Source organism: Cibotium barometz, chromosome 62, assembly GCF_041138505.1.
Source record: "Cibotium barometz isolate CiBa-2024 chromosome 62, ASM4113850v1, whole genome shotgun sequence".
Classification (NCBI taxonomy): Eukaryota; Viridiplantae; Streptophyta; class Polypodiopsida; order Cyatheales; family Cibotiaceae; genus Cibotium; species Cibotium barometz.
The window spans coordinates 37,106,434-37,132,020 of record NC_141107.1 but is presented as its reverse complement, the minus strand read 5'-3'; the positions used below and the strand labels follow the sequence as shown (position 1 = coordinate 37,132,020).

Here is a 25,587-nt window from a genome sequence, read left to right as displayed (position 1 = left end):
CCCATTTCAAGGTCTAAACAGTCTCAGAAGCCACAAAAGACATTTTGGACCAAGTTGTGGGTTGTCTAATGCGGTTGACCTACGTCTATACTTACCTAGGGTATTATATATAGACCAATTCGATAGCATTTGTTCATCATCGAGTTCATTGTGTTCAAGCACTCTTGTAAGCAAGACATCCTCCGTCCAGAGTCTATCTAGATCGCTATCAAAGCTCCTTACCCAAAGCACATGGTTGGGCGAACAACCATCAGTTTTTGTAATCAAAGTTTGCAAGCAGTAATATTGTTTACTTTCCACTTCTTTCTGCAATTCAATGCTTTTTATTGTGAAAATCTTGCTTACACTAATGTGTTCTCTCTCTCTCTCTCTCTCTCTCTCCCGCCAAGACACATTATAGACCGGGGGTTTAAGCGGCAAGACAATTGGTGTAGGAACATAGAATTCTTCAACACCGCCCAAAAAAACCCAAAAAACAGAAAAAAGAAAAAAAAAAGACGTAGCTGCTTGAACTGTAAGGCAGCATCGGATGGGCAGAGACCAGGAGCTTAAGTTGTTCAGAGCCAACATAGAATCCTTTAGTACCGACCCAAATTAAAGGGTAAAAAAAAAGAAGAGAGCACGATTCACACTCTCGTAGCGCACACCATTCACACTCTCGTAGCCCCATGCCAGTAGCTACTTGAACTGTTAGGTCCTCACCAGGCTATCCACACAGCATCGGGATGGGCAACGACCCATCGATGAGGAGCTTTCGCTTGCACAGCGCCTCGCAGCGGAAGGGATGGGGCAACAGCAGGAGCCGGTTGCGGCGGTTGTTGGCGGGTGGGGTTGCGTGGGCGTGTGCGCTCATTCTGGTGTGGCTCTTGCTCCTCTGGGCTTGCGGATCTTCAAATCCCACGCCACCAGGTGTGATCACTTCCCCTTACATGCAATTCATGCACACGGTTTTCTGCGTGCTTTTCACTCAAGTGTCTGGGCATTATTTTTCCGATTGCACTGCAGGTAGCTGCAAGAAGAACAAGCTGTACATTCTGTTCGGGGCTTTAGGATTGCTTCCCAAGCCTGTTCACCGTCAGTATGCACCCCGTGAAAATTAAAAGCAGTCAAGTATATCCAATCATTGCCGTTGCTCCTCTTCATTCTAAAAAGTTATGTGTTTGATAACAGGCTGCTCCATACCTCTTCTGGATGATCCCTACGCTGTAAGATTGCCAGATGCAAAATCTCACAGCGGTGATCAGTACCCCCTGAATCTCACATATATCGTCAGTGACCCTGCACGATCTAAAGGACGACCTTTATTTGGTGGTTATCAAACATGGCAGCAGCGCGAAGAGAGTTTCAGATTAAGACCTGAAATGAAGGTATGGAAGAAGCATTTAAGATATCTTCGATTTGCAAGTATAAAAAATTTCGTCAGTTCAATTACTTGTCCAATCAAAATGCCTTCATTGGTTTTCTGGCTACTTGGTTCGGTTGTGCTCATAGGTTATATGAAGAGTGTTAAAATCCCTCGTGTAGTAAATTGGAATGGTAGTCAGTATGTAGTTGTTTTGCCATACACATACCATGAACCATAGGAAAACACATCTTCTCACAAACAAGCAGGGGTGTCGTATAAAGGCTGCTCCCAGGCGTAAGGACCTTGTGTTCTTTGTACCCGAAGTATCACCACTGCTGTAGCTTAGTGTTATGACTATATTTATGTTGCTTAACTTTGATAATATGCTTTGAAGCTTTGTGTCTATTAGAGCTGCAGCTTAAGCCTTGCCTCCTTAGAAGCCCCAGCGAGTCAGACAAGTATGGTAGTTTGGAGGGCAATATTGCCAAAAGGTGCTGGAGGCATATGAAAGAGTACCAGGTGGTAGAACAAGCAGCATGCAGGTTGGTCACCGGCTCATGTGGCCATGGGCAGGAATGCTGTTGTTGTTCCTTTGCCTGTCATGAAATTTTTGCAAATATCTGGTACTGTGAAGTGTGAGATTTTTTGTTTGCATTTTTGTGAAAGTAGTGATACTTGAACCGTTCATATTGAAGTGTGCTAAATAAAGTAGTGGGTGGAACAGCCATGCTAGATGCTTTTTGCAAACACCTTGCTATTACTTCTCTAACACTCTGCCCGGTAATCCTACTAGCCGCATTTTCCTCATAGAAGCCTATCTTTGCCTTGCCACAATTGTGGATGGATTCCTGGTCAAGACTTAGACCAGAAGTGAGGCTACATCATTAATAACCCATTTTTCACTTATATAGTGTCCATTGTTGTTATAAATAACCAGATTGTTATAAACCAACACACATGGATTTGTTAATAATAAACCTTAGCCGCCCGTATATTAGCTTGCTTTCTCCTAATCCCAGGGCTCCCCTAACCATGCCAGATTAGGTCACTAATCCTTGAGGATTAGTAATAGTTATGTAACATACTTCCCCACCTAGGACATTTCCACTCTTGGAATTAATAGGGGAAACTCAACATCATTTGATGACTGACTCCATAATCTGGTTCAGACATGTCTAAATCTTTCTACTCATATATGTGTCATAGGAACCGCCCAAATCTATGGCCAATGTTCCTACAACTATTTTAGAGGAACTAAAGACAGACCAACTCAAACTAGAGTCGTAAGGAACACAAAAATCCCTCAGTTCAACTCCCGAGGAATCGAAAAATTTGACATTACAGAGACAATTGTCGTAGCTAAGTATATTACCTATCTTATCAAGATTGAGTAACTTCTCATACCTAGGGTATATAAAAATTATCTTCCCTCACTGTAGAACCACATAACTATCAGATATTTGAACACTCTTGTCGGTTCTTTCTAGGTCTATCTGCACCTAGAATTACATCTTCAAGTTCTAATTCTTAAGAGAAACTTGTTGGAGGTGGCAATTCTCGTAGATACTCTCGAGTTATCGCATGACTAGAAGTTGTGGTGGATTATCCCATATGCAAGAGCATGGGAAGTCAAAGAGCCATATATAGGGTGTGGTGGCACCTTGTCATAGATATCTCCTCCGGTCGGGTTTTTGGGGGGGAGCAATGGCTAGGAGATGGGATCTTAGCCACCGACGTTGCTCAGTGCCCTAGGGTGGTGTGCGTGCTGCTGCTGCTGCTGCTGCTGATATCACTTGCTTAGGTTCAGGCTGCTCCATCTTCTGCAAATCTGCCCGCCTTCTCATCTGTGCCTTGCGTTTTGTGCCCTATCTCCTCCTGGCTGAAGATCAGCCCCAAACAATTGCTGCATTTTCATACACTGCTGCGTTTTCTGGTCCAGCCAGCCCTTCCCTTGCTGCCGGCCAGTTTATTAGCTGTGTTTTCTTCTATAGAGGCGAGCCGGCCTGGTTTCTTGGCTGCGTTTTCTTCTACAGAGGCAAGCATTGGAGTTTTGGCTGCAAATTCTGCTCGAGCATCAGATTTGGTGAGTTCTCTTGCATGTGGAAACTGCTAGACAAGTGGCTGTACATTTCCTTCTTCCTCCACGAGTCCCTACCCTTCGGTAGGAGGTTCCCGGTGGTTTCTTGGACTGTTTTGCTGCTGTCCAGCCTCCTTCTCTCTGAGGTTTGAGAGGGGGCTGATTGGTTATGGAGCCTCGCTTCGTTGGAAAGCACTTGAGAGAAGTGTTTGAGAGCTGAGATTTGTTCTTTGTTGCTGTGTACGACAAGCTGAAAGGACCCAACTATGCTCATTGGAAGCTTCATATGCGGATTTGGTTCATCCACAAGGGTTTGTGGAATATTGTTCAGGGCACTGAAAGGAAGCCCGAGTGTCCTCAAAACTCTAGGAGGTGGACTCAGGATGAAGAGGATGAAATTTTTTTTTCCGAGAAAAGATCCTTTCATTAGTTATAAAAAAGCCCACTGGGCTACAAAACCCCTCTCCTGCTCATAAGAAGGCAGAGCAGAGATCCAATCAAGGCAGGTAGGGAGACTCTCCCTAGGTGCAGAAAAGTACAAATAGCTGAGAGGCTATATCATACAATAGAAGGGGGGAAAATCCAAACAGGTGGCCTGTAGTGCCAGCGGGGGATACCTGCGTGTAGAGTATAGAAAGGGCCGCTGCGCAAGTGGTGTGGAAGGCCTGGCGCCGCAAGATCGCTCGATCCGAGTCACCCCGGATGCGGTCATACTGTCCTCGCAGGGTGTGAATCTGTCAGAATACGCAGCTGAGATGATGACCAGATCTGGGAACACGAGCAAAAAACGCATGCAGAAAAATACAGCACAAGAGAGAGAGAGAGAGAGGCGTGTAACTCTGCTCTATATACACAAGAAGATCCCGGTGTGTGATACACAAATGGTATGGGGGCTGGGGGCCTATTTATATGCCCCCAGATGAGCAGTCGGCCTGCTGAAAAAAGCTCCACGACTGCAGCATCAGTCGGCCAGCACTAAATGAAGCCCACGACTGCATACATCCAGTCGGCCAGCAGTACAGAGGTCCACGACTGCTGTTGGGCAGTCGGCCAGTCACCTGTCTGCTGATGGGTCAGGCGGCGAGCCACTCAGTGCTCTTGCCAACTCAGAACTGCCTCCCAAGCCACAGAAAAAATGGGAAAAATAGGGGAAAAATGCGGAGAGTGGGGAAAAATGATAAAACACCTCATAAGGGCGGGCACACCCACAACAAAGGCCCTAGTGTATAAAACTGGACAGGAGATGACTTCTAACACCCCCTCTCAGCTCCTAGCTGTGAAACCAACCACTGGGAGCTGGGGTGCTGCCTGAGCAAATCCTGAGAGAGCGACTTCGTGAAGAGGTCCACCGTACTGTCCTCCGTCGAACAGAACTCTAGCAAGATGTCATCAGCAACGATCTGTTCACGAACAAAGTGCCTCTGGATGACCATGGGTTCCTCCAGTGGAAGCCCAAACCTGCAATGCAACCTCTGCATCCTCACCACCTCACAAGCAGCATCACCAGCAGCCCGATACTCTGCCTCTGTGCTCGACAGGGCAAAAGATGACTGCTTCTCACTGCTCCATAAAACTGCTCTTGGGCCTGAAGTAGATCTCCTCGTGTCCGGATCTCCTCCCCAAACCGAGTCACTCCAACCGTGGAGTCGGACTCCATCCAATAATCCCCCTCCTGTGTACAAGAGTCCATGATCCTTCGCATGCCATAGAAACCATAGGAAACGCAATCCTGCCTCCCAAAGAGACATCTGCAGCCATGAGCTCAATTGCCTCATCAGGAAGCTCCCGTCCAATCTGGTGTCCATCGACCAGATCAATGAACCATTCTGCTTCTGAGTCAAAGAGGCATCACACTGCTCACAAGGATCAACACCTGTTACGGTGCACAAACAAGTCCTGGAAACCTGATGAAGACCACGCAAGGCCTTTTGAAACCTGTCAACCACCCCCTCTGAATCCGGAACCACAAAGCCTGGAGAAACCACCTCCTTCTGCAAGTAATCAGCTGCCACCTGCCTGGCTTTCTGAAAGGTCCCCGTGGAAAGAACATCCTCAACGACTGGAGGTTCTTTGTCCCGAACACGACGAGACATCAGAGCATAAGTGACCTGTTCAGTTTCCTCTGACTGACGAACACAAGAACTACCAACATCAGTACTGGAAAGTTCCTGCCAACTGCTGCCATCTACTGGCAAGCTATCCTTCATCTGGTCCCGGAAAGCTTGCACCTGCAGCGTATCCACACACAAGTGGCCATTACGAGACTGCCACTCATCACAAACCTGAGGACCTAGGAGAGAGAGTGCTGAAAACTTGTAAACTCCATTCTCCACTCCGCCTTCCCAAACCACCTGGCCTGTTGCTTTGTCCCGGAGAGCAACAAAATGCTCATCAAACTCCACCCGTACGCCAGTCTTGCAAACCTGATGCACTGACAACAGATGAAAACCAAGTGCCGGAACATACAACTCTGGGAGGAATGCTTCCCCCCTCTGCCATCGGGAACTATCTCCATCCTGCCCTCACTGTGAACTGGGATAGTGGATGTATCCCCAGTAAGAATATGACCAGAAAGCCTGGAGAGATCCTGTAAATCGGAACGGGAAGGAGTCGTGTGCCTAGAAGCACCACTGTCGAGAATCCAGTCCTGAGTATCCGTTGCGGAGAGTCCTCCAATCTCCTCCCTGCTCGAAGAAAATAAAACATCGGTGTCCATCACCTCCAGGTGCACAAAAGCCGGAGTCTTCATGATTGCTATCGAGGAATCTTCACCCTTCTCGGTCTTCCGCTTGGGACACTGCCTCCAATAGTGGCCTTTCTCGCCACAATCATTACAGGTCCTCTCTGCCTTTAGTTTCTCGTGGTCAGTAACGGACTTCTTCTCAGAAGACTTCTCCGACGAAGCCTTCCCTTTGCCCGTATTACGGCCTTTCGACCGTTGGCCAGTTAAGGCCTCCGAACCTCCACCCTCAGGAGGGTTCGTGAATCGTTCCTCCTGGTCCAAGACCATGGGCACAAGCTCCTCCCACGTGATGGTGCTGAGCCTGCCACTGGTAATCAAAGACGAGTAAAATGTTGAGTACGAAGAGGGCAAATGTGACAGCAACGTGATGGCCATGTCCTCTGACGATATATCCTTCCCAGCTTGAAGAACTTCTTGCTGAAGAGCTTGCAGCTTGTTAATATGCTCCGCATCGTCGACGACTTTGCAGGGTTCATAACCCGCATCTGTACTTCCAAGGAAATCCTCTTCATGGGCGATACCCTGTTGTAAAGAGAAGCCAAATGCTGCCATATACCTCTGGCTAGCGTCATATGCTTTACATGATTGATTACCTGCGGTGTGCAGTTGAGAAAGATAAACGAACGGACCCTGGCGTTGACACGATCCCACATCTGTGTCTGAGCCTCCGGGTCCTTTCGGATCGATGGTAACTCCCCTTCCTCTACTTCCGGCCGTGGAACCCCAACAACGACGAAATCAGCGAGGTCGTTAGACTCTAGAACAGATTCCATCATAACCTTCCATATGCCGTAGTTACTCCCGTCCAATTGACGGTCCACCGGGAACGTGGGGAGTGTCGGGATCTTCACATGGCTCTCCGCCATCTCAAACAGATCTGCCATTGCGGGGATGTACTCTGAAAAGGGTGGGTCGGTGGGAACAAAGAAGAACTAATACCTGCAAGTGGCTGTCCAGCAAATCAGCCCGCCGTCCTCTTGCTTCTCCTCTTCCCGAGCAGTCCAAAACAGTCCACCAATCAGCCACACAACAGTCCCCCTCTTGCTCACACAAATCCCAAGAACTATCTAGAGCCTAGGGCTCTGATACCATGTCAGAATACGCAGCGGAGATGATGACCAGATCTGGGAACACGAGCAAAAAACGCATGCAGAAAAATACAGCACAAGAGAGAGAGAGATAGAGGCGTGTAACTCTGCTCTATATACACAAGAAGATCCCGGTGTGTGATACACAAATGGTATGGGGGCTGGGGGCCTATTATTTATATGCCCCCAGATGAGCAGTCGGCCTGTTGAAAAAAGCTCCACGACTGCAGCATCAGTCGGCCAGCACTAAATGAAGCCCACGACTGCATACATCCAGTCGGCCAGCAGTACAGAGGTCCACGACTGCTGTTGGGCAGTCGGCCAGTCACCTGTCTGCTGATGGGTCAGTCGGCCAGCCACTCAGTGCTCCTGCCAACTCAGAACTGCCTCCCAAGCCACAGAAAAAATGGGAAAAAATAGGGGAAAAATGCGGAGTGTGGGAAAAAATGATAAAACACCTCATAAGGGCGGGCACACCCACAACAAAGGCCTTGGTGTATAAAACTGGACAAGAGATGACTTCTAACAGAATCAACTCCTGCCAGATAGCCCGAACAGTCTCTGCTGGTGGCTCTAGTCTCCCCTCAAAGGCCCTGAAACAACGGGCTCACTAGGTGAACCATATGGTGAGGCTGGTGAGGAGCTCCCATCGTATATCCCTCTCCTGTGTCCAGCCGGCTGTCGAGAAATCCGGTGAAGGAACAAGGCGAGGCTGGCCCCAATGAATCTGATGGCTTGGCTGTCTTGCTCCGTCTCGTATCCCAGAGCTGGCCCTGACGAAGTCGACCAAGCAGCGGCTCCCCACGAATACATGCCCTTTGGAGAGAGGGGGGCCAAAATGCGCAGTATCCTCAGCCAAATCTGCTGCGCCTGTGGACAGTCCCATAGGCAATGTCTCTGTGTCTCCAATGGGTGGCCGCATCGGACGCAGGCCGGCGGAAGGCCACTGTAGACAAGCCAAGTGCCAACTGCAAAGCCCCTGTGGGCAACCAGCCACTGGAAAGCCGAGATCCTGCGTGCCTTTCTGCTAGCCCAGAGCCTGGTCCAAAAATCCTCCAGGAACTCCTTTGAGAGTCCCTGAAGCCGCCAGTGCTCCGATGCAGTTGGAAAGACCGTCCTCCTCGCAGTCAAAATATGCCTCCCCAAACGAACAGTGTACTGGAAAAAGGTGATCTCTGTGACCTCGGGGACGCATAAGGATCATGCCACTCGTACTCGCCAGGCTCCCACTGGAGCCGGGCCAAGGGGCGCGCATCATATGCCCATATGCGCCAATTAGAGTCCACATCTGCAGGGTTTGGATCAATATGCCACTTTCGAGAAGCGGTGGCCACTACCCGTATCCTCTGAAAGATGCACTCTGCAACCAAAGGCGACTCCGCCTCCACTCTCTGAAGTCTGCCCTCATCTTGTATCTCATAGTAGAGGCATCTACCATCCTCAGTGCAAGCTTTGACAGCAATGAGGATCTCCAATTGTGTAAAGGCTCCCATCCACCGTGGGGCCGCTGGCTCGAAAGGCGTGAACCACTCCTCAGTGAGTGCCTCCTGAATGTAATCCCTCATAATCAGCCCCCCTGTGAAGTGACTCAGCCTCTCCGCCTGGATATCATCCGGGAGACTGCAAAAAGCCTGCCAATCTCCAAAATTGTGCGCTGGGCTTGCCGCCAATGGTCCCCAGGCTAGACGAGGCGGAGAACCCAGCATATGACCCTGCTCTGTGCGTACCGCGGGGCTCCAGATGAGCGGCTGTCTGGCCTGCTCCTCATCACAAGCGGGAGGTCTCTGAGAAAGCCCCGATCTCAGCAACTCCCAAGCTCGCAGGATACTGAAGGCAAATCTGTCCTCCCATCCTCTACTGAGGCGTGTCCTCCTTATCTCTGTGAAGATCCACCGAATCTCTGGTGCCCAAGTGCCCCCTGCTGGGGGAGCTCTAGCCTGTATAGCCGCTGAAAAAGAAGCTCCTTCCAAGGCTCATCGCCTGGAAGCAGCCCCCGAACAATAAGCTTCCCCAACAAGGCTCTACTCTGATCAGCTGGATCTATAATGCCCAAGCCGCCCTGGGCCAGCGGAAGAGTAATAACTGCCCAAGCAACCTTAGCCCGGGCCGGCTGACCATCCCGCCCAGACCAAAGAAAGTTCCTGATTAGCCTCTGTACCTGGCTGATGCAAGAGCTCGAGAAAATCCAGCAAGACGTGATATACCACAGTTGCTAAAAGCACCTGATTTGTCACCACCACCCTCCCAGCCAAGGATAGCTTAGCTGTACTCCAATATAAAAGCTTCTTCCGAATGCTAAGAAGCAGCGGGGCGATCTGCTGCTCAGGTGACAAATCAAGTCCAATCTGGCATCCCAGATACCGCACTGCTGTGCCAGGAGGAAGCTATCTAAAACCCGGGTCTGGGCTCCATGCCGGAGCGGGAGCGCTACTGATCCAAAAAGCCACTGTCTTGCGCCAATTGGTCAATGCTCCCGAAGCCACACCAAAAACCTGTAGTGACTGCTCTGCCCTCTGTAGATTGGCCTCCTGGCCATGCAGAAACAATCCCGTGTCATCAGCAAACTCAGAATCGAGCAGGTCCTCTCCCCGGACTGGAAGCTGGAGTCCTCTCAAACCAACCTCCTCTGCTGTCAGATACATGCTCATAGCCTCTACAAAGAAAAGAAAAAGGAACGGGGCGAGAGGGCATCCCTGATGGACTGATCTGGTCAACTCAAAACTCGGCCCCCGTCCGCCTGCCATCAACACCTGGCTACGAGCTGTGGAATATAGAGCCGCCACTCCTCGAATCCAGTCTGGCTCAAAACCGAGGCGAATCATAGTGCCCTCAAGAAAACCCCAATCGACTCTATCGTATGCCCTCTCAAAATCGAGAAGCATAACGAGCAAGTCCTCACCGAGAAATCTAGCTCGGGCCGTCGCCTCCCAGAAGGTGAAAATGTTGTCAAGGATATTGCGCTCCTTGACGAATCCTGTCTGGGTAGCATGAATCAAATCCCCAAGGAAGGGCTGGATCCTCAAACTCGAGGCCTTTGCTAGGACCTTGTAGACAGTATTGAGGATCGTAATAGCCTCCAATGCCGAATATCATCTGACACTCCCTCCCCCTTGGGGATAAGAAAGATCAAGCCCTTTGAGAAACTCTGTGGCATCACCCCAATGTCAAAAACATACTGAAAACCCCTGCGGAGGCCTGGCCCCAAAAGGTCCCAATAGCACATAAAAAAGGCAGGCGTCAGTCTGTCCTCCCCAGGGCAACTATGACGCGGAAGGACCCTCAAAGCCTCAACAAGCTCATCCTCTGAAAGGGGCTCACCCAAAACTGTGCGCATACGATCTGTCACCCTCCTCTGCACATGGGCCCACACAGTCTATTTGCAAGCATCACGTGCCTCCGTGGCTGGCTCCGTTGAAAGCAGGTCTCTATAGAACTCAGTGGCAATAGCTCTAATCTCCCCGGGCTCAGTGGCTAACGATCCATCCTGCCTCCTGAGTTGGCGTACTCCTGCTCGAGCATGGCGGGGTCCGGTGATCTCAAAAAACTCCCAGTCACTCTATCACCAAGCTGCATCCATTGAGAGGCTGGCGATGATAGTAGAACTCGTGTCTCTGCTCCTCTGCCTGTCTAACCTCCTGGCGTGCCTGGCTCAGCGGGGAACGCCACCCACTCACATGTAGGCTGCTGCTCCTGAAGACGCTGGAGCGAAGCAAGGCTACGTCTCAAGCGACGTTCGCGCTCTCGTGTCTCTCCCAGCCGTGTCAAGGCTGTAGCGTGCAAAAAAGAGCTGAGCTTGATGAGTCCCTGGGCACACTGGCCTGCTGCATCCAGGTGCTCTGGCTATCATGCCATATCCTCTCAATGTCCTCAAAAAGACTGGGGTCTGTAAGTATCCTCTCTGGGATCCTCAATTGCAAGCTGGTCTCCAGTGTCCTCTCCTCAAGTGTCAAAATAATTGGCGCATGGTCTGAAAAAGAGGTGCCAGCGAGAATGCCAACGGAGCCACCGCGCTCCCCGAACCTGTCGCCCACATAGAAGCGATCAATCCGTGATAGATAAGTCCCTCCCTGTCGGCGATCCGACCGAGAAAAACTAAGACTGTCCTGAGAACGGGAGAAAGCCTGATGCTGTCATGCATCAGTGATCCGCAGTGTCATACAAAATCGCTCCCAAGCTGCAATCTTTGTGTCGTGCACTGTAACATGACTGCCTCCCACCCTATCGGCTGGGTCCTCAAGCATGTTGAAGTCTCCCCCGACACACCAATGTGCGGCCTCGGGCAATGCATCTGTAACAAGGGTCCAGAACTCTGCTTTGGCACTAGCATGATTGGGCGCATAGACATTGAGCACACCAAAATGCTCATCGTGCATCCTCAGAATAACATACTGCGCTCTACCAGGCACAATGACCCTGCGATCCACAATGGCCTGCCGCCATACATCCGCAATGACCATACATACTCCTCCCTGCCCACCCAAGGGGCCAAAACCTGCAGACCAAAATGTGTCCCATCTACCAAGCATCACCGAACCATATCTCCGAATCCTGCTCTCACTCAAATGGTGCTCCTGCATCATCAGAATATCAATACTGCCCCCAACAAGGCATCTCTGAAGCTCCTGTCTCAAACAACCATGATAACGTACATAGTGTGCACCGCCAAGGCCCTGTACATTCCATGAGATTATCCTCATGGATGACCTGCTGAGGTGGAGGCTGTCTCAGCCATACGGCGGGCCTTCGCAAGCGGCTTGGATGGGGAGTAATCCCCATCCGAGCGGCTACGAATCTGCCCACCCGGTGTGCTGCAAGAGTCTCGGACGAGGCGCCAGTGGCTGTGTCCCATAGTGACTGCTTCCCGCTCGGAGAGAGAATCCTCATGTATGCACATACATAGCCAGGGTTTTGCGCTAGGTCTGCCCCACTATGCAAATCACCAAGTTGATCCCCGGAGGCATCCGCACTCCCGGTATCAAAGAAATGTGCCAACTTCCAGAGTTGGCCTATCACGTCTGTCATCTCCAAATCACTCACATGGTGAGAAAACTCAACTGCCTGTGTCTGCAAAATACTAAGAGCGAGATCCAGAGTCCACTCCCGGTCGCTAGTGCCGCAAAGAGGGAAGGAGAAGGCCACCGCTAAATCAAGTGCCTCCTCCCCTCGGGCCAGAGGTATCACCACATGAACTCTGATGGGAGCTGGCTCATGGGGGCCCTCTGCTCCAAAAAGGCGTGTAAAGGAGTAGTCGAAAGCCTCCGACCCGAGCGCTGTCTAGTGTCGGGACTACTCAGCCGACTGCGGATAGAGGATATCCGTAAAGCACGAATCGGCATGGTAGGTCTCCTCTGTTGTGCACGAGCAAGGTCGGTGCTCAGTGCCCGCCGGACTCCAGGTGAGCGCCAGGGTACTGCCAGTGCCTCCCGGGGAGCTGAGGCGAGCGGAGGGGGAGGAGGGGGGGGAGAAGGGGGTGGGGAAGGAGACGCTGAAAAAGCGGGAGAGGGAACGGGAGGAGGCGAGGGGGGGGCGGGGGAGGGGGGGGTGGAGGAGAAGGGGGGGGGTGGCATCTTCTGATCCTCAGTCAGCGCTGGGGTCTCCTCCTGGAGGGGAGCAAAGCTGTTCCTCACTGGAACCCAATGATGCTGAGGCTGTGTCTGCTGCTGCGTCGGTCTCTAGGCATGCTGCTGTGGTTGTCTCCCTCTACGGCGCCCCTGTCCAGGCTGCCAATCAGAGGTCTCTGTGGGCTGAGCAGGTGTCCCGGAGGTTGCCTGCCGAGCCGCATTTGTGGGCGGGCCATCGGAGGTCTGCTGTTGCGGTGAAGGTCGGGGTCTCCTGCGAGGGCAGGCCTTGGCCACGTGGCCGACTTGAAGCCCTAGAAGAGAACACACAAGATGAGAGGCTGGAAATTTTTTCTTCTTCTTCTTCATAACAACAACAAAGTTCTACCAAAAAGATAAGGGAAATACAACATAAGTACTAAAGTACTATGTCCGTAAGGCCATAATGTGAACACACTAAGTGATTGAGCTAGCAAGATAAGTATGCCATAACTAGTGGTGGACTAGTAGCTAGTGTAGTCCAGCTGTAGAATTACTGGCAAAGATCTATCATCTCATCATCCTACCAAACATGCCAGTGATGTAAATGGCGAAAACGGTCACCCAAGCATATCATAGCTACCCCCTACCATATGCTCTCTATTGTTCCACCAACACATGGTAGCAATAATCTGCAAGAGAGCACGTAGGACAAGAGAATACTACACAGGGTATGCAATCATGGAGTCCTGTTCCTCCCTCTTGCTACTTGCTTTCATGTTTAAGCATCAAAGCTTACCAATTGCAACTTGCAAGTAGAAGTCTTTGCGATGGAAGCTTTTCGAGTGTTGAAAGCTTTGATTTATCGTGATCCTTCGTGACAAAATTCTTCAAGAGGATGAAGGGAACCTTGGGAAAGTTTCACCTATGGTTCAACTTAGGGCTGAAATTAAGGTTTTCAGCAAAAGACCAGAAATTACAGCAAAAATAAGGGCTGTTTTGCTGAATTTCAGTCATTGGCAGTGTGTGGGAGAGTGAACACCACTTGGAAACACTCTTGGAAGCTTGGAAAACACACTAGCAAGCTTGGATATGGAGTTGGCAAGGAGAAAAGTGCAAAAAATACAGCCACTCAGGCCTCATGAAGGGGGCGTCTACTTCTAGGGAGAGAGAGAGGTAAGAGAGAGGGTGAGTTTTCCACTCTAGGTGTGAGGTAGAGAGGACAGGTGCAAGCTAGAACGGACACATGGTTGGTTGCTCCCTTTGTACAAAGGGGATAAGGTCTAGGCAGTGGGCATGGGGTTCTGTCCACCTTGGGACATCAATGCGTGCGAACACAGGGCTGGTCATAACTTATAAGTGAGTTTTGGTCCCCCAAAACTTAATGAAGTGTGTACACACTCACTTATAAATTAGTGCTAATTCCTAAAGCTAGGTTTATGACCAATACTTACCACTTGTCACATGGCACATAACCATGTTAGCAGACAGTTACACACAGTTCATGGGCGGGCGTCCCCTTATCCGGAACTACACATTGGTCAGGCAAGCATGAAAACAACATGCAATACCAAAATAGACGTGCTCCAAGCAAGTATACAAGGTACTAGACGCAATGGAACACCAATCCTCTAGGCATTTCCGGGCATGCACACACATGCATAAGTCCCAACGGAACACCAATCCTCTAGGCATTTCCGGGCATGTACACACATGCATAAGTCCCAACGGAAAGCCAAGTCCACAGTATCACATGAGTGGCATCAATCCCCGGCATATGCAACTGCCATGGACATCAGTCCAATGTACATACATAATGAGAAAACATGGGTGGACCAAATTGGGTGGCCAAATGGTGACATCTCCTCGCGGCTTCTAAACACTTGTCCGCAACTGAAAACTATCCAAATACGGCTGGAGCAAATGTGGGCAATCTCTAAAGATTCTTCATCTACCCATTTAGCATCAAGGGGAAGATAGTTCTTAAACTTCACAAGGTAGCGCCTGACAACTTTGCGTGTAGTAGCAAGCTTGCGTTCCTTGTGATACATAATCTGCTCTGGTTGCAAAATCTCCTGAAGCTCATCCACTTGTGGTGGATCCTCAATGACCGGCTCACTGGGCTCTGGTCCTAAGTATTTGCAAAGAAGACTCACATGAAAAGCATTGTGTATATGCCAATGACTTGGTTATGTCAACTTGAAAGCCACTTGAAAAGGCCCATAGTACCTCGTTGCAAGCTTAAGGTATGCACCCTCTTTGCCAGGCCTCTTTGCAAGTCTTGCTTTCTCAAATTTCAGCAATACCGAATTATTCTCTTTAACATCAAATTGCCTTCTATGCTTGTCGGCAGCTTTTTTATGCTTGTCTTGCAACCCTGCAATGGCTATCCGCACTTGAGCAAAAGCAATATCCAAGTCTCTTACATACTCATCAGTTGCAAATACCTCATCCTTTGTGCGAAGGATGGGTGGCAAAACCACCTTACCATAAACAATCTCAAATGGGGCCTTTCCTATAGATACATGTACCATGTTGTTGTATGCAAATTCCACAAGCGGTAAGTACTTCTTCCAAGAAGACTTCTGATCCGCCACATTATTATCTTTCATGAGATAACCTTCTTTGATCATATATGAGGCATGTGCATGACCAGCCATCAAATCAGCCGAAATAGTGGCAAAATCAGCATCTGTATGATACAAATCACGCATGGTAGACAAGTCTCCATGAGAGGCAACCAAGATAGCTGCTACATACGGCTTTCTTGACAATGCATCTGCCACTACATTCTTTTTTCCTGGGGTGTGCAAGATCTGAAAATGAAACATAGAGAGGAAATTGGTTATCCTCATATGCTTCTCTGACAATTTAGTTTGGGTAAGAAAATACCTTAAACTTTGGTGATTTGTTTTCACAGTGAAATCAGCCCCAAGAAAGTAATGTTTCTATATGGTAAGTGCATGAATTACAGCCAGGAGCTCTTTCTCATAAATGCCAAGAGAGAGCTCTGCATCATGCAATCTACAGCTCTCATAAGCCACGGCATGTCCCTCTTGATTTAGGACAGCTCCAATGCAATTTTCGGATGCATCAAATTCCACACTGAATGGCTTTTGCAAATCCGGAATGATCAACACTGGACCATGCGTAGTTGCATCTTTCAATTCGAGGAATGCATCCCTCTCTACTTCAGTCCATTTGAATGTAGTCTTCTTCTTTGTCAAGTCATGCAAAGGAGAAGCAAGCCATGCAAAGTACCGAATGAACCTGCGGTAATAAGAGCATAATCCAAGAAAACTACGGATCTCATGCACTGATCTCAATTCAGGCCAATTCCGAATTGCATCAATCTTTGCAGGATACATCCGCACTCCATCTTTGGACACAATATGCCCAAGATAATGGATCTTTGACAAGTAGAACTCACTCTTCTTTGCATTTTTATGAAGAGTTTATGCTTGCGAGTTCTTCAAAAACAATAGCCAAATGAGCTCTATGCTTTTCTTCAGTCTTCGAGAAGACTAGAATGTCATCAAAGAAGACATCCGTAAATTTCTTGTATCCACGGAATATGCGATCCATCATTCTATTGAATGTAGTCGGGGCATTCGTAAGACCAAAAGGCATAACAAGATACTCATAAACCCTAAATGCTATCCCGAAAGTAGTTCTATGTACATCCTCAGGCACCACACGCACTTGATAATACCCACTCTTGAGATCAATTCGGCTAAAGCATGCCAATTCATCGAACTTGTCAAGGATGTTGTCTATGCGGGGAATTGGAAACCGATTCTTGATGGTAAGCTTATTCAAAGCTCTATAATCCACACACATACGAAAAGATCCATTCTTCTTTTGAACCAAGAGGACGGGGGAACAATATGGGGAAGAGCTTGGTTGAACCAAACCTTTCTCAAGAAGCGGATTTACTTGCTTCATGATCTTCTCTTTTTGGGATGCACTTACACGATAGACTATAGATTGGCCTATTAGGTGGTGAGCTACCCGGCACAAGATCAATGCGATGATCTTCCTGTCGTACGGGTGGCGACTCATCAGTAAAACAATCATTGTGCTCTTGCAAGAATTTCAGCCTATCATTACTAAGAGTGTTTACATGCACATTATTTTCTTCAACATGATCCCGTACAGAAATCAAGTACGTAAAAATACTCTTTTTTATTTCTTTCTTAATTTGTACATGAGATACAAGGGGAATGGTATCACCATCTTCACCAGCATCAATCACATGCTCTCGGCCTTTATGCATGAAGGTGATCCTGTTGGTCTTGTAAGCCTTGCATAGATCAATGGGTGTATGCCAAGGATTTCCAAGCAATACATCACATCCATTCAAAGGTGCTACAAGAAAGTTCTCATGATCCACATAGCCTTGAATGTGTATGCACAACTTGCCAATAATAGGCATAACCTGCACTTCTCTACCAACAAAGGCAAGCTCCTGCTTCAATTTGTGGATCCATGTCCTCCACTTCAATACCCAAAACAGCTGCCATTTGTGTAGATATAAAGTTCTCAGTTGCACAATTATTAAACATGAACAAAGCGGGCTAATCCTTAAGCTGTCCCCAAGCTTTACATACAACCCTATCTTTGCTATCATGTGAAGTGTTGCCTTGTACATCCAGAACCATATGCACATTGGGCTTTGATGCATTCACATTATCATGCTTCTTCTTGTTTGGGCATGCATTTGCAATAGCTCAATGCTACCACAAGTAAAGCATTTTCCCTTGCTCATATATTGCTTTTTTTGCTCTAGAGTGAGACCATAGTCTCTTACTTTGAAGGGACGCTTCTTGGTAGACTTATTTTCAGCCTTTGGACCATTTTTATCTTGGTTTTTGTCCTTTTTAGGTGGCTGTCCATTATTTTGCAGGTTTTGGACAGCCCTCTCTTTGCCTTGAAATGAGGATTTAGCCTTATTGGATTGACTCAACTTGAGTTTCAATTGCTCGGTGGTAGTGGCGGCTGCGATTAGTTGGTGTAAGGTGTGACTAGGATACATTTGTAGTCACGCTTTGTACATGGGTTGCAATCCCGATTGAAACCTTCTCTTTCTTTCCGGCTCGATGACATGGATAAATGGAGACACGTCCAAAAGTACCTTTCAAAACTTTTGCACATATGCATTCACCGTTTCCCCCTCATTCTGCTTCACTCAATCCCACATCATTGTTATCTCATTCAATGCGTTGGGAGGCAAGAATTGGGCATAGAACCTCTCCTTGAACTCTTCCCATGATCCAAGAGGATTCGGTGAGAGCTTCTCTGTGAGCCACCAATGGACAACAGTGTAACTATTTGGCCCTCCTAGCTCTATTTCACATGATGAAACCAATGCCCAGACACCAGACAGGTGGAAGAAGACATGGGGACAGGGTCCATAAGGTTCGATTAAGAAAAAGCACCATTCTTGAAAAAGAAGCAGGAAAAAGCAAAAAGTCAAACACGGTTGACCCAAGGACACCATTGGAAAGAGGAGACTGAGCTGGATCAAAAAGCTCAAAGCAATTTTTTCAAAAAGCAGTTCCAGGACCAAAAAGTAAGGCCTGAAGCTAGAAAAGTAAAACGAGAACTTTTGACTAAAGTTGAGTAATATTTTACTATTAAAAAGACCAAAAGCAAAGTAAAAGGCAAAAGCAAAGCAAAAGCATCACTTTTTGGCAAAAAGCAAGGCTTCCTCAAGTATAAAAAAAGCGTGAGTCTCTCTTGAGCATCAAGTTGAAGAAGAACCTCTTCATCGCGTTGCCATCTTCATTGAAGCGTGGAGATCATCTTCTCCATCATCATCTACTTGAGCACGAATCAAATCATGGAATTTTTCATCGCTGCCTATTGATTTCAGAGCGCCTTCATCGACTGCAGTGCCATGTCATCATCTGTCCGTACAATTGTATAGATCCGTACAGCTGTACGGAGTTGTACATAATGAAAATTCAAAAACCCTAAAACTACTCGAAAAACCCTAAAAATTACCTTTTGGAGGTTTTTATCGCCCGAAAACCATTAAAACAGGTGTTATATCAGTTCCCTTGCCAGAAAGAGCTTTTCCATGGTTTTCTTCATCGACAAGGCTGCAGGAGTTGTGGAGATTACTCATGGAATGAGTGAGTGATTCTTGGACTTGTATCTGGATATGAACTTGGACTTGGACTTGGACTTGGATGTGAACTTGGATTTGGATTTAGACTTGGACTTGGATTCATTGGATTTGGAGTCATTGGACTTGGATTCATTGGATTTGGATCTGGTACTAGCCCGGTGAGAGTTTCTTGTGGGTCATCCTCGTGGTGTGCTCGGCATCAGAGATCTTGTGCCTTGACATCGACATCGATATCCTATATCGGCATATATGTTTGTTTTGTATTCATTGATTGAATTGATCTTGGCCAGTGTGCCCGTGGATTGTTCTTGAATAAATTCTTGAAAGGGAGCGGGGTTGGCGTATTGCGCAAGATCCCTCTTTCCTTCTTTCTCCCCCCTTCTCTCTCTCTCTCTCTCTCTCTCTCTCTATCATTATCTTTTGGATACGTGGTTGAGTCTGTCACGGCACGCCCCGCTGGGCTTATAGTGGTATCGGAGCAGGATTTCTCTTGAAGAAACTTTCTTCGGATGATAGAGCCATGTTGAGAGAAGAGGGAATATAGGACTTCAAGATGGGAACCAAGGTTGACAGTCTTTCTCATGAGCAGCAACCATGACATCGGCAGAGTACCATGACTTTCAACAATTCAGACAGTTTCTCCAAGATGAAGAATTCCTACCTTGAGAGTCAGGAAGGAAAAGGACCAAAGAAGGGCTCGAATGTCTAAAGATTTCATGAAGGATCGAGCCACCGAAGCCGAAGGAGTTGAAGCTGCTAAAAGCCTATGTTCGGGCCAAAGGAGTCACCATTGCAGAAGGATTTAGAGCTACCCGCTCTATTTCTCATGGAGGAGACAAGGAAGCTACTTCTAGCCTCTAGGCTTGCTCTCTCAGGCGTAGTTTCCTCAGGACAGGTAAGGAAAGTAAGGCAAAGAAGCCAAAGAGATCGGAAGATCATCACATTGACATCATTCCAAGAAGTTCGACGAATGGTTTGCAGTGGTACTTAGAACATTGCATGTTTCGACAAATAAAGCTGTGGAATCTTTGTGGACCAAAGTTGAAATAGAATCCTTTTGAAGCTTTGAGACTTTATGCCAGCAAAGAACTGGTGTTGGTTATTCTAGACCTTTTTGTGGTTGAACATGATGAGATTGCATTGGAGCAGTCTTGAACCAAGCAGGCCATGTTGTGGCCTATGAATGTCAAAGACAACAAGGAAGCAGATGCATTATCTCGGAGACCCTTGAACCATGCGGTTTCTATGGGTTACCATATGACCCATTGCAATCATTGCGACCAGATGGCCCAGATGATTGTATTGGATTTCACAGTCAGGTGGTCAGATGGCCGAGATGATTGTATTGGGTTTTGCAATCGGGCGGTTATTGCGACCAGATGGCCCAGATGATTGTATTGGATTTCATAGTGGGGCACAGTCAATTCGACCAGATGGCTTAGATGACTATGCAAGAATTCTCGGGCAGTCCTAGTGACCAGATGGCCTTGAGCGAGAGTCCGAGCAGTTTCCCTCAAGAACCAGAGGGCTCAACATGGTTTCGATGAAACCAGACAGGACAATCCATGAATAGGAGGATCATTACTTGTGCTTTGCATACTGATGTATGATTGAATTTCTTTGACTTTTGTGTGCTGTTTTTGATGTGTAGACAATGCATGGATTTATCGCATGTGATAGTCCATTGGGCTCTAGACTACCTGGCCAGCACCAGGAATACCCAGTAGACGCGAATGACACATACTTGTTTTTTACCTAGCTTTTGTCTAGTTTTTGCAGGAGGTAAGTATGCATTTATTTTATCTAACACATGTGACAGGCCATGAAGAAGTACCATAAAAAACAAAGCCATTGGTCAAAGAAAAGGCATTGAGATGTTGCCAGATGAGCAGATGACACCACAGATATGGGGAAAGACCAGATGCACAAGCTCACCAGATGGGGCTAGTACCTTGAAACATATGGCCGTATTGGGAACATATGGATATATTTGAAACATATGGAAGTGCTTGATGTACTTGGGACACATCCATATGTACATGGAACATATGGATGTGCTTGGAACACTTGCAGTCCGCAGTTGAGGACAACTGTGATATAAGAGGGAGGGAAAGTAACTATTTGGCCCTCCTAGCTCTATTTCACATGATGAAACCAATGCCCAGACACCAGACAGGTGGAAGAAGATAGGGTCTTAGGGTCCATAAGGTTCGATTAAGAAAAAGCACCATTCTTGGTCAAAAAGCAAGAAAAAGCAAAAAGTCAAACAAGGTTGACAGCGAGCCAAGGGCACTATTGGAAAGAGGAGACTGAGCCGGATCAAAAAGCTAAAAGTAATTTTTTCAAAAAGCTGTTCCAGAGCCAAAAAGCAAGGTTTTGAAGCTAGAAAAGCAAAACAAAAACTTTTGACTAAAGTTGAGTAATATTTTACTATTAAAAAGACCAAAAGCAAAGTAAAAAGAAAAAGCAAAGCAAAAGCATCACTTTTTGGCAAAAAGCAAGGCTTCCTCAAGTATAAAAGAAGCATGCGTCTCTCTTGAGCATCAAGTTGAAGAAGAACCTCTTCATCGCGTTGCCATCTTCATTGAAGCATGGAGATCATCTTCTCCATCATCATCTACTTGAGCACGAATCAAATCATGGAACTTTTCATCGCTGCCCACTGATTTCAGAGCGCCTTCATCGACTAAAGTGCCATCTCATCATCTGTCCGCACGATTGTACAGCTCTGTACGGCTGTACGGAGCTGTACGGACTGAAAATTCAGAAACCCTAAAATTACTCGAAAAACCCTAAAAATTACCTTTTGGAGGTTTTTATCACCCGATTATAGGTTTTATATCAGTTCTCTTGCTTGAAAGAGCTTTTCCATGGTTTTCTTCATCGATAAGGCTGTAGGAGTTGTGGAGATTACTCATGGGATAAGTGAGTGATTCTTGGACTTGTATCTGGATATGAACTTGGGCTTGGACTTTGGATATGAACTTGGATTTGGATTTAGACTTGGACTTGGATTCATTGGATTTGGATCTGGATTGGATCTAGATATTGGATCTGGTACTAGCCTAGTGAGAGTTTCTTGTGGGTCATCCTCGTGGTGTGCTTGGCATCAGAGATCTTGTGCCTCAACCTCGATATCGACATCTATATCTTACATCGGCATATCTGTTTGTTTTGTATTCATTGATTATATTGATCCTGGTGAGTGTGCCCGTGGATTGTTCTTGAATAAATTCCTGAAAGGGAGCGTGGGTGGTGTACTGTGCAAGATCTCTATTCGCTTCTCTCTCTCTCTCTCTCTCTCTCTCTCTCTCTCATAGGGTTTTTTATCCAGGGCTTTTTATCCAGACATTGTATCAGATCCACCATGATGTAACTTTTTGGTCTCATAGGTCATTATGGCCTTTTGAAGACTTTAATATAACATTTCATTTCATTTCATTTCATTTCTCTCTCTCTCATTATCTCTTGGATACGTGGTTGAGTCTGTCATGGTAGGCCTTGTTGGGCTTACAAGCAGTGCCTTTCATGAACATACTTACAAGCCGGATCATGGATTTCTGAGTGAAATCCTCATCACTAAAAGCAATATCAAACTGGGCAATAAAAGCATGTGCCTTTGATGTATCATATTTCCCATGATATGCATTAAACTTCACAGTTTTGTCTCCGGCTTTGAAGTCACAAGACTTTGATGCATTAGCTTGCATCTCAACATGTTTTCCTGCATGTTTGTCCATTGGGACAGTCCCTGCGCGACGACTGGCATCATTTTAGGAACAAAAAGTGATGCAGTAGGCATAGATACATGTGCCTTGTAAGCATGAGGCATGGCTGGCCCCTCAACACACATTGGTGTATTTTCATCCATAGCTTCTCCCTCACGAGCACACTCGAAAGCATGAGTGGCATGAGAAATATGCAGAATACCTGCACCAACATAAAATTGCAGCCCATGTTGCATGTGTTGTGCAGGTGCAAGCTAGAACGGACACATGGCTGGTTGCTCCCTTTGTACAAAGGGGATAAAGTTTGGGCGGTGGGCATTGGGTTTTGTCCATCTCGGGACATCGTTGTGTGTGAATATAGGCTGGTCATAACTTATAAGTGAGTTTTGGTCGTCCAAAACTTAATGAAGTGTGTACACACTCACTTATAAATTAGTGCTAATTCCTAGCTAGGTTTATGACCAATACTTACCACCTGTCACACGGCACATAACCATGTCAACAGACAGTTACATGCACGGTTCGCGGACGAGCATCCCCTTACGTGGAACTACACATTGGTCAGGCAAGCATGAAAGCAGCATGCAATTTCAACTGCAAGCAAGCACATAAAGATGCTATGCAATGCAGCATTGGTATAGACAATCCCTGTTCATGAAACTATACTGATATAGACGTGCTCCAGGCAAGTACACAAGGTACCGGATGCAATGGAACACCAATCCTCCAAGCATTTCCGGGCATGTACACATAGGCACAAGTCCGAGCGGAAAGCCAAGTCCACAGTATCACATGAGTGGCATCAATCCCTGGCATATGCAACTGCCATGGATGTCAGTCCAATGTACATACATAATGAGAAAACACGGGTGGACCAATTGGGTGGCCAAATGGTGACACCTATTGATCTCAATATTGGTAAAATGTGCTCTGAATCTAGATCTCAAAATTTATGTGTGCATGTGAAGATCCTTAGAACTATCTTTGTGAAGCAAAGAAGCTTCATCTAGCTTTTGGCAAAGCATAACCAAAAATATAGACCCAATCATAGTTGCAAATACCAAGTAACTACATAACACTGTCTCCGATCATCTACAATCTTTCTTTCCTCCTTGTCATTGATTTCTCAAATCAACTACCGCAAACCTACCTGGATCAAGTCACTTCCCAAACGACCATCCTGTAAAGTATAATGGCAATGAGGTAAGGGTGTCGTGGGCTAGGGAAGCACGGTATATTCGATAGAACCAAACCAAGCCGCCTATGCTATAAAATCATCCTGTCTGCCAATGCTTGCTTTTTCCTTGTGTCTGCTCCTTCTCACCCATGGAGTACTTACTCCTTGGTCATCCTGGCTGAATCCCTAGCGGTAATCTGCACTTTCTCATGATCAGAAAGATCATGTGAGAAAGTTAGGGATGTAATCTTTGCCATGGATAGAGTGTGAAAAGGGTTTCTTCTGTTGCTACCATGTCAAATACTATACATGCTTATTGTGAATAATCACAAAAAAGCAAAAATCTGAGAATTAATATCAAGAGGACCTGCCACTGCCCCGTGTACAAGAGGAGGTGGACTTCATTGAACTCTGTCTTTTTTGCACTTTTGTCCCACGTTGAATAGTAATTTTTTTCTTTTTTTAAAGAGAAAAGCAAATCAATGCGAGTTTTTATTTAGATGTGCTCAAATTTAGCATGCCTTCGTGCATGCATGAGCCTCTCTGCCCACACATGCTTTTTTTTTTTAATGCACCATTTCTACCCAATCATGCTTAGACCTGCCCCCCCCTCTCTTGCCCTACGGCTGGTGGCGCACCTTCAGTAGACACACCCACTTCTGCTCACTGCTCTGCTGCCCGCCGCCATATGGCTGCCCCCCTGTACGGACTGTACAGGTGGCTGTGCAGCCTTACCCTCTGACCACCTGCTCCATCTATGCCGCCTATGCGTGCCATAAGCTACATGAAGCATCTCTGCAGCTGGGTATGTGATAGAGGGTTTCCATGGAAAAAACAGGGGTTTCAGCCTGTGTTTTTTTCTAGGGTTTCAGATCTGCAAATCTCCCTTGTATATTTCTCCTACCTTAGAATCCACGTGCTTCCTAACATGACAGCAGAACCCTAAAAAGCATACACGTTTTTTTTTGAGATGAGAGCTTATGCATGGCGTAGAGAAATACCTTGAACGAGTATGCATGAAATCAACCTCAACACAAAAGCATAGAGAATACTTGGTTCTTGTGAATCCATGAAAAGCAAAACACAAAAGCTTACTGAGACCTTCTCCCATGCATTGCGATACCTTCTGCATTTAGGTCGCTCCGGTACCAAGCGTAACAACCCATAGATCTCCTAAACACAGAACACTCGTGATTAGTACAAACCCCCTAAGTGTTGGAGTATGCACAGGTGGAAGCGTAGACAAAGAAAGAGAGAGAGAGAGAGCAAAGGAGAGAGAGAGAGCTTGTTGACAAGATCACATTTTATTATAGCATGAAGCTTATACAATGGCAATAGCCAGGAAGGGGAGCTGTACAATGTGCAAGGAATGGATGATCAAAGTGAATAGAGGAGGCCCCTTTATATAGTGATTAGGAAGCTGGCCGATTGCTCATAGGAGCTGGTCAACTGCCCACGACCTACTGAAAAAGGAAGAAATTGGTTAAAACAATAAAATAGGCATTCCCCCATGCATTGAGATGCACAATATTCTAACACCCCCTCTGCAGCTCATAGTGTGTAAGAGTCTGAAGAAGATAAGCTGATGAAGATACAACCATGGACCCTCCAGTACTGTAGATATCGGAACCACCTCAGAGAGAGATTCCGCCAACCTGTTTCCTTGAAACACAATGCCACCACGAACAACAAAGAACTTTGGTTGGCTCCGAATCCCCACACAAGTGTGCAGTGAACTCCAAGAATAAGATGATGAGCT

At 47.1% G+C, this 25,587-nt stretch overlaps 1 protein-coding gene across 1 annotated transcript in view; it reads left to right on the top strand.

Annotated features, from left to right (window-relative positions):
- The first annotated feature begins 581 nt into the window (after positions 1-581).
- Positions 582-25,587, top strand: part of LOC147604428 (Sept9 (DUF616)) — a 134,513-nt gene continuing 109,507 nt past the window's right edge. The window contains exons 1-3 of the mRNA XM_086795691.1: positions 582-909; positions 1,006-1,074; positions 1,171-1,367. Coding sequence (XP_086651817.1) covers positions 726-909; positions 1,006-1,074; positions 1,171-1,367 — 450 coding nt within the window. The 5' untranslated portion in view covers positions 582-725. The remainder of the gene's footprint in view (positions 910-1,005; positions 1,075-1,170; positions 1,368-25,587) is intronic.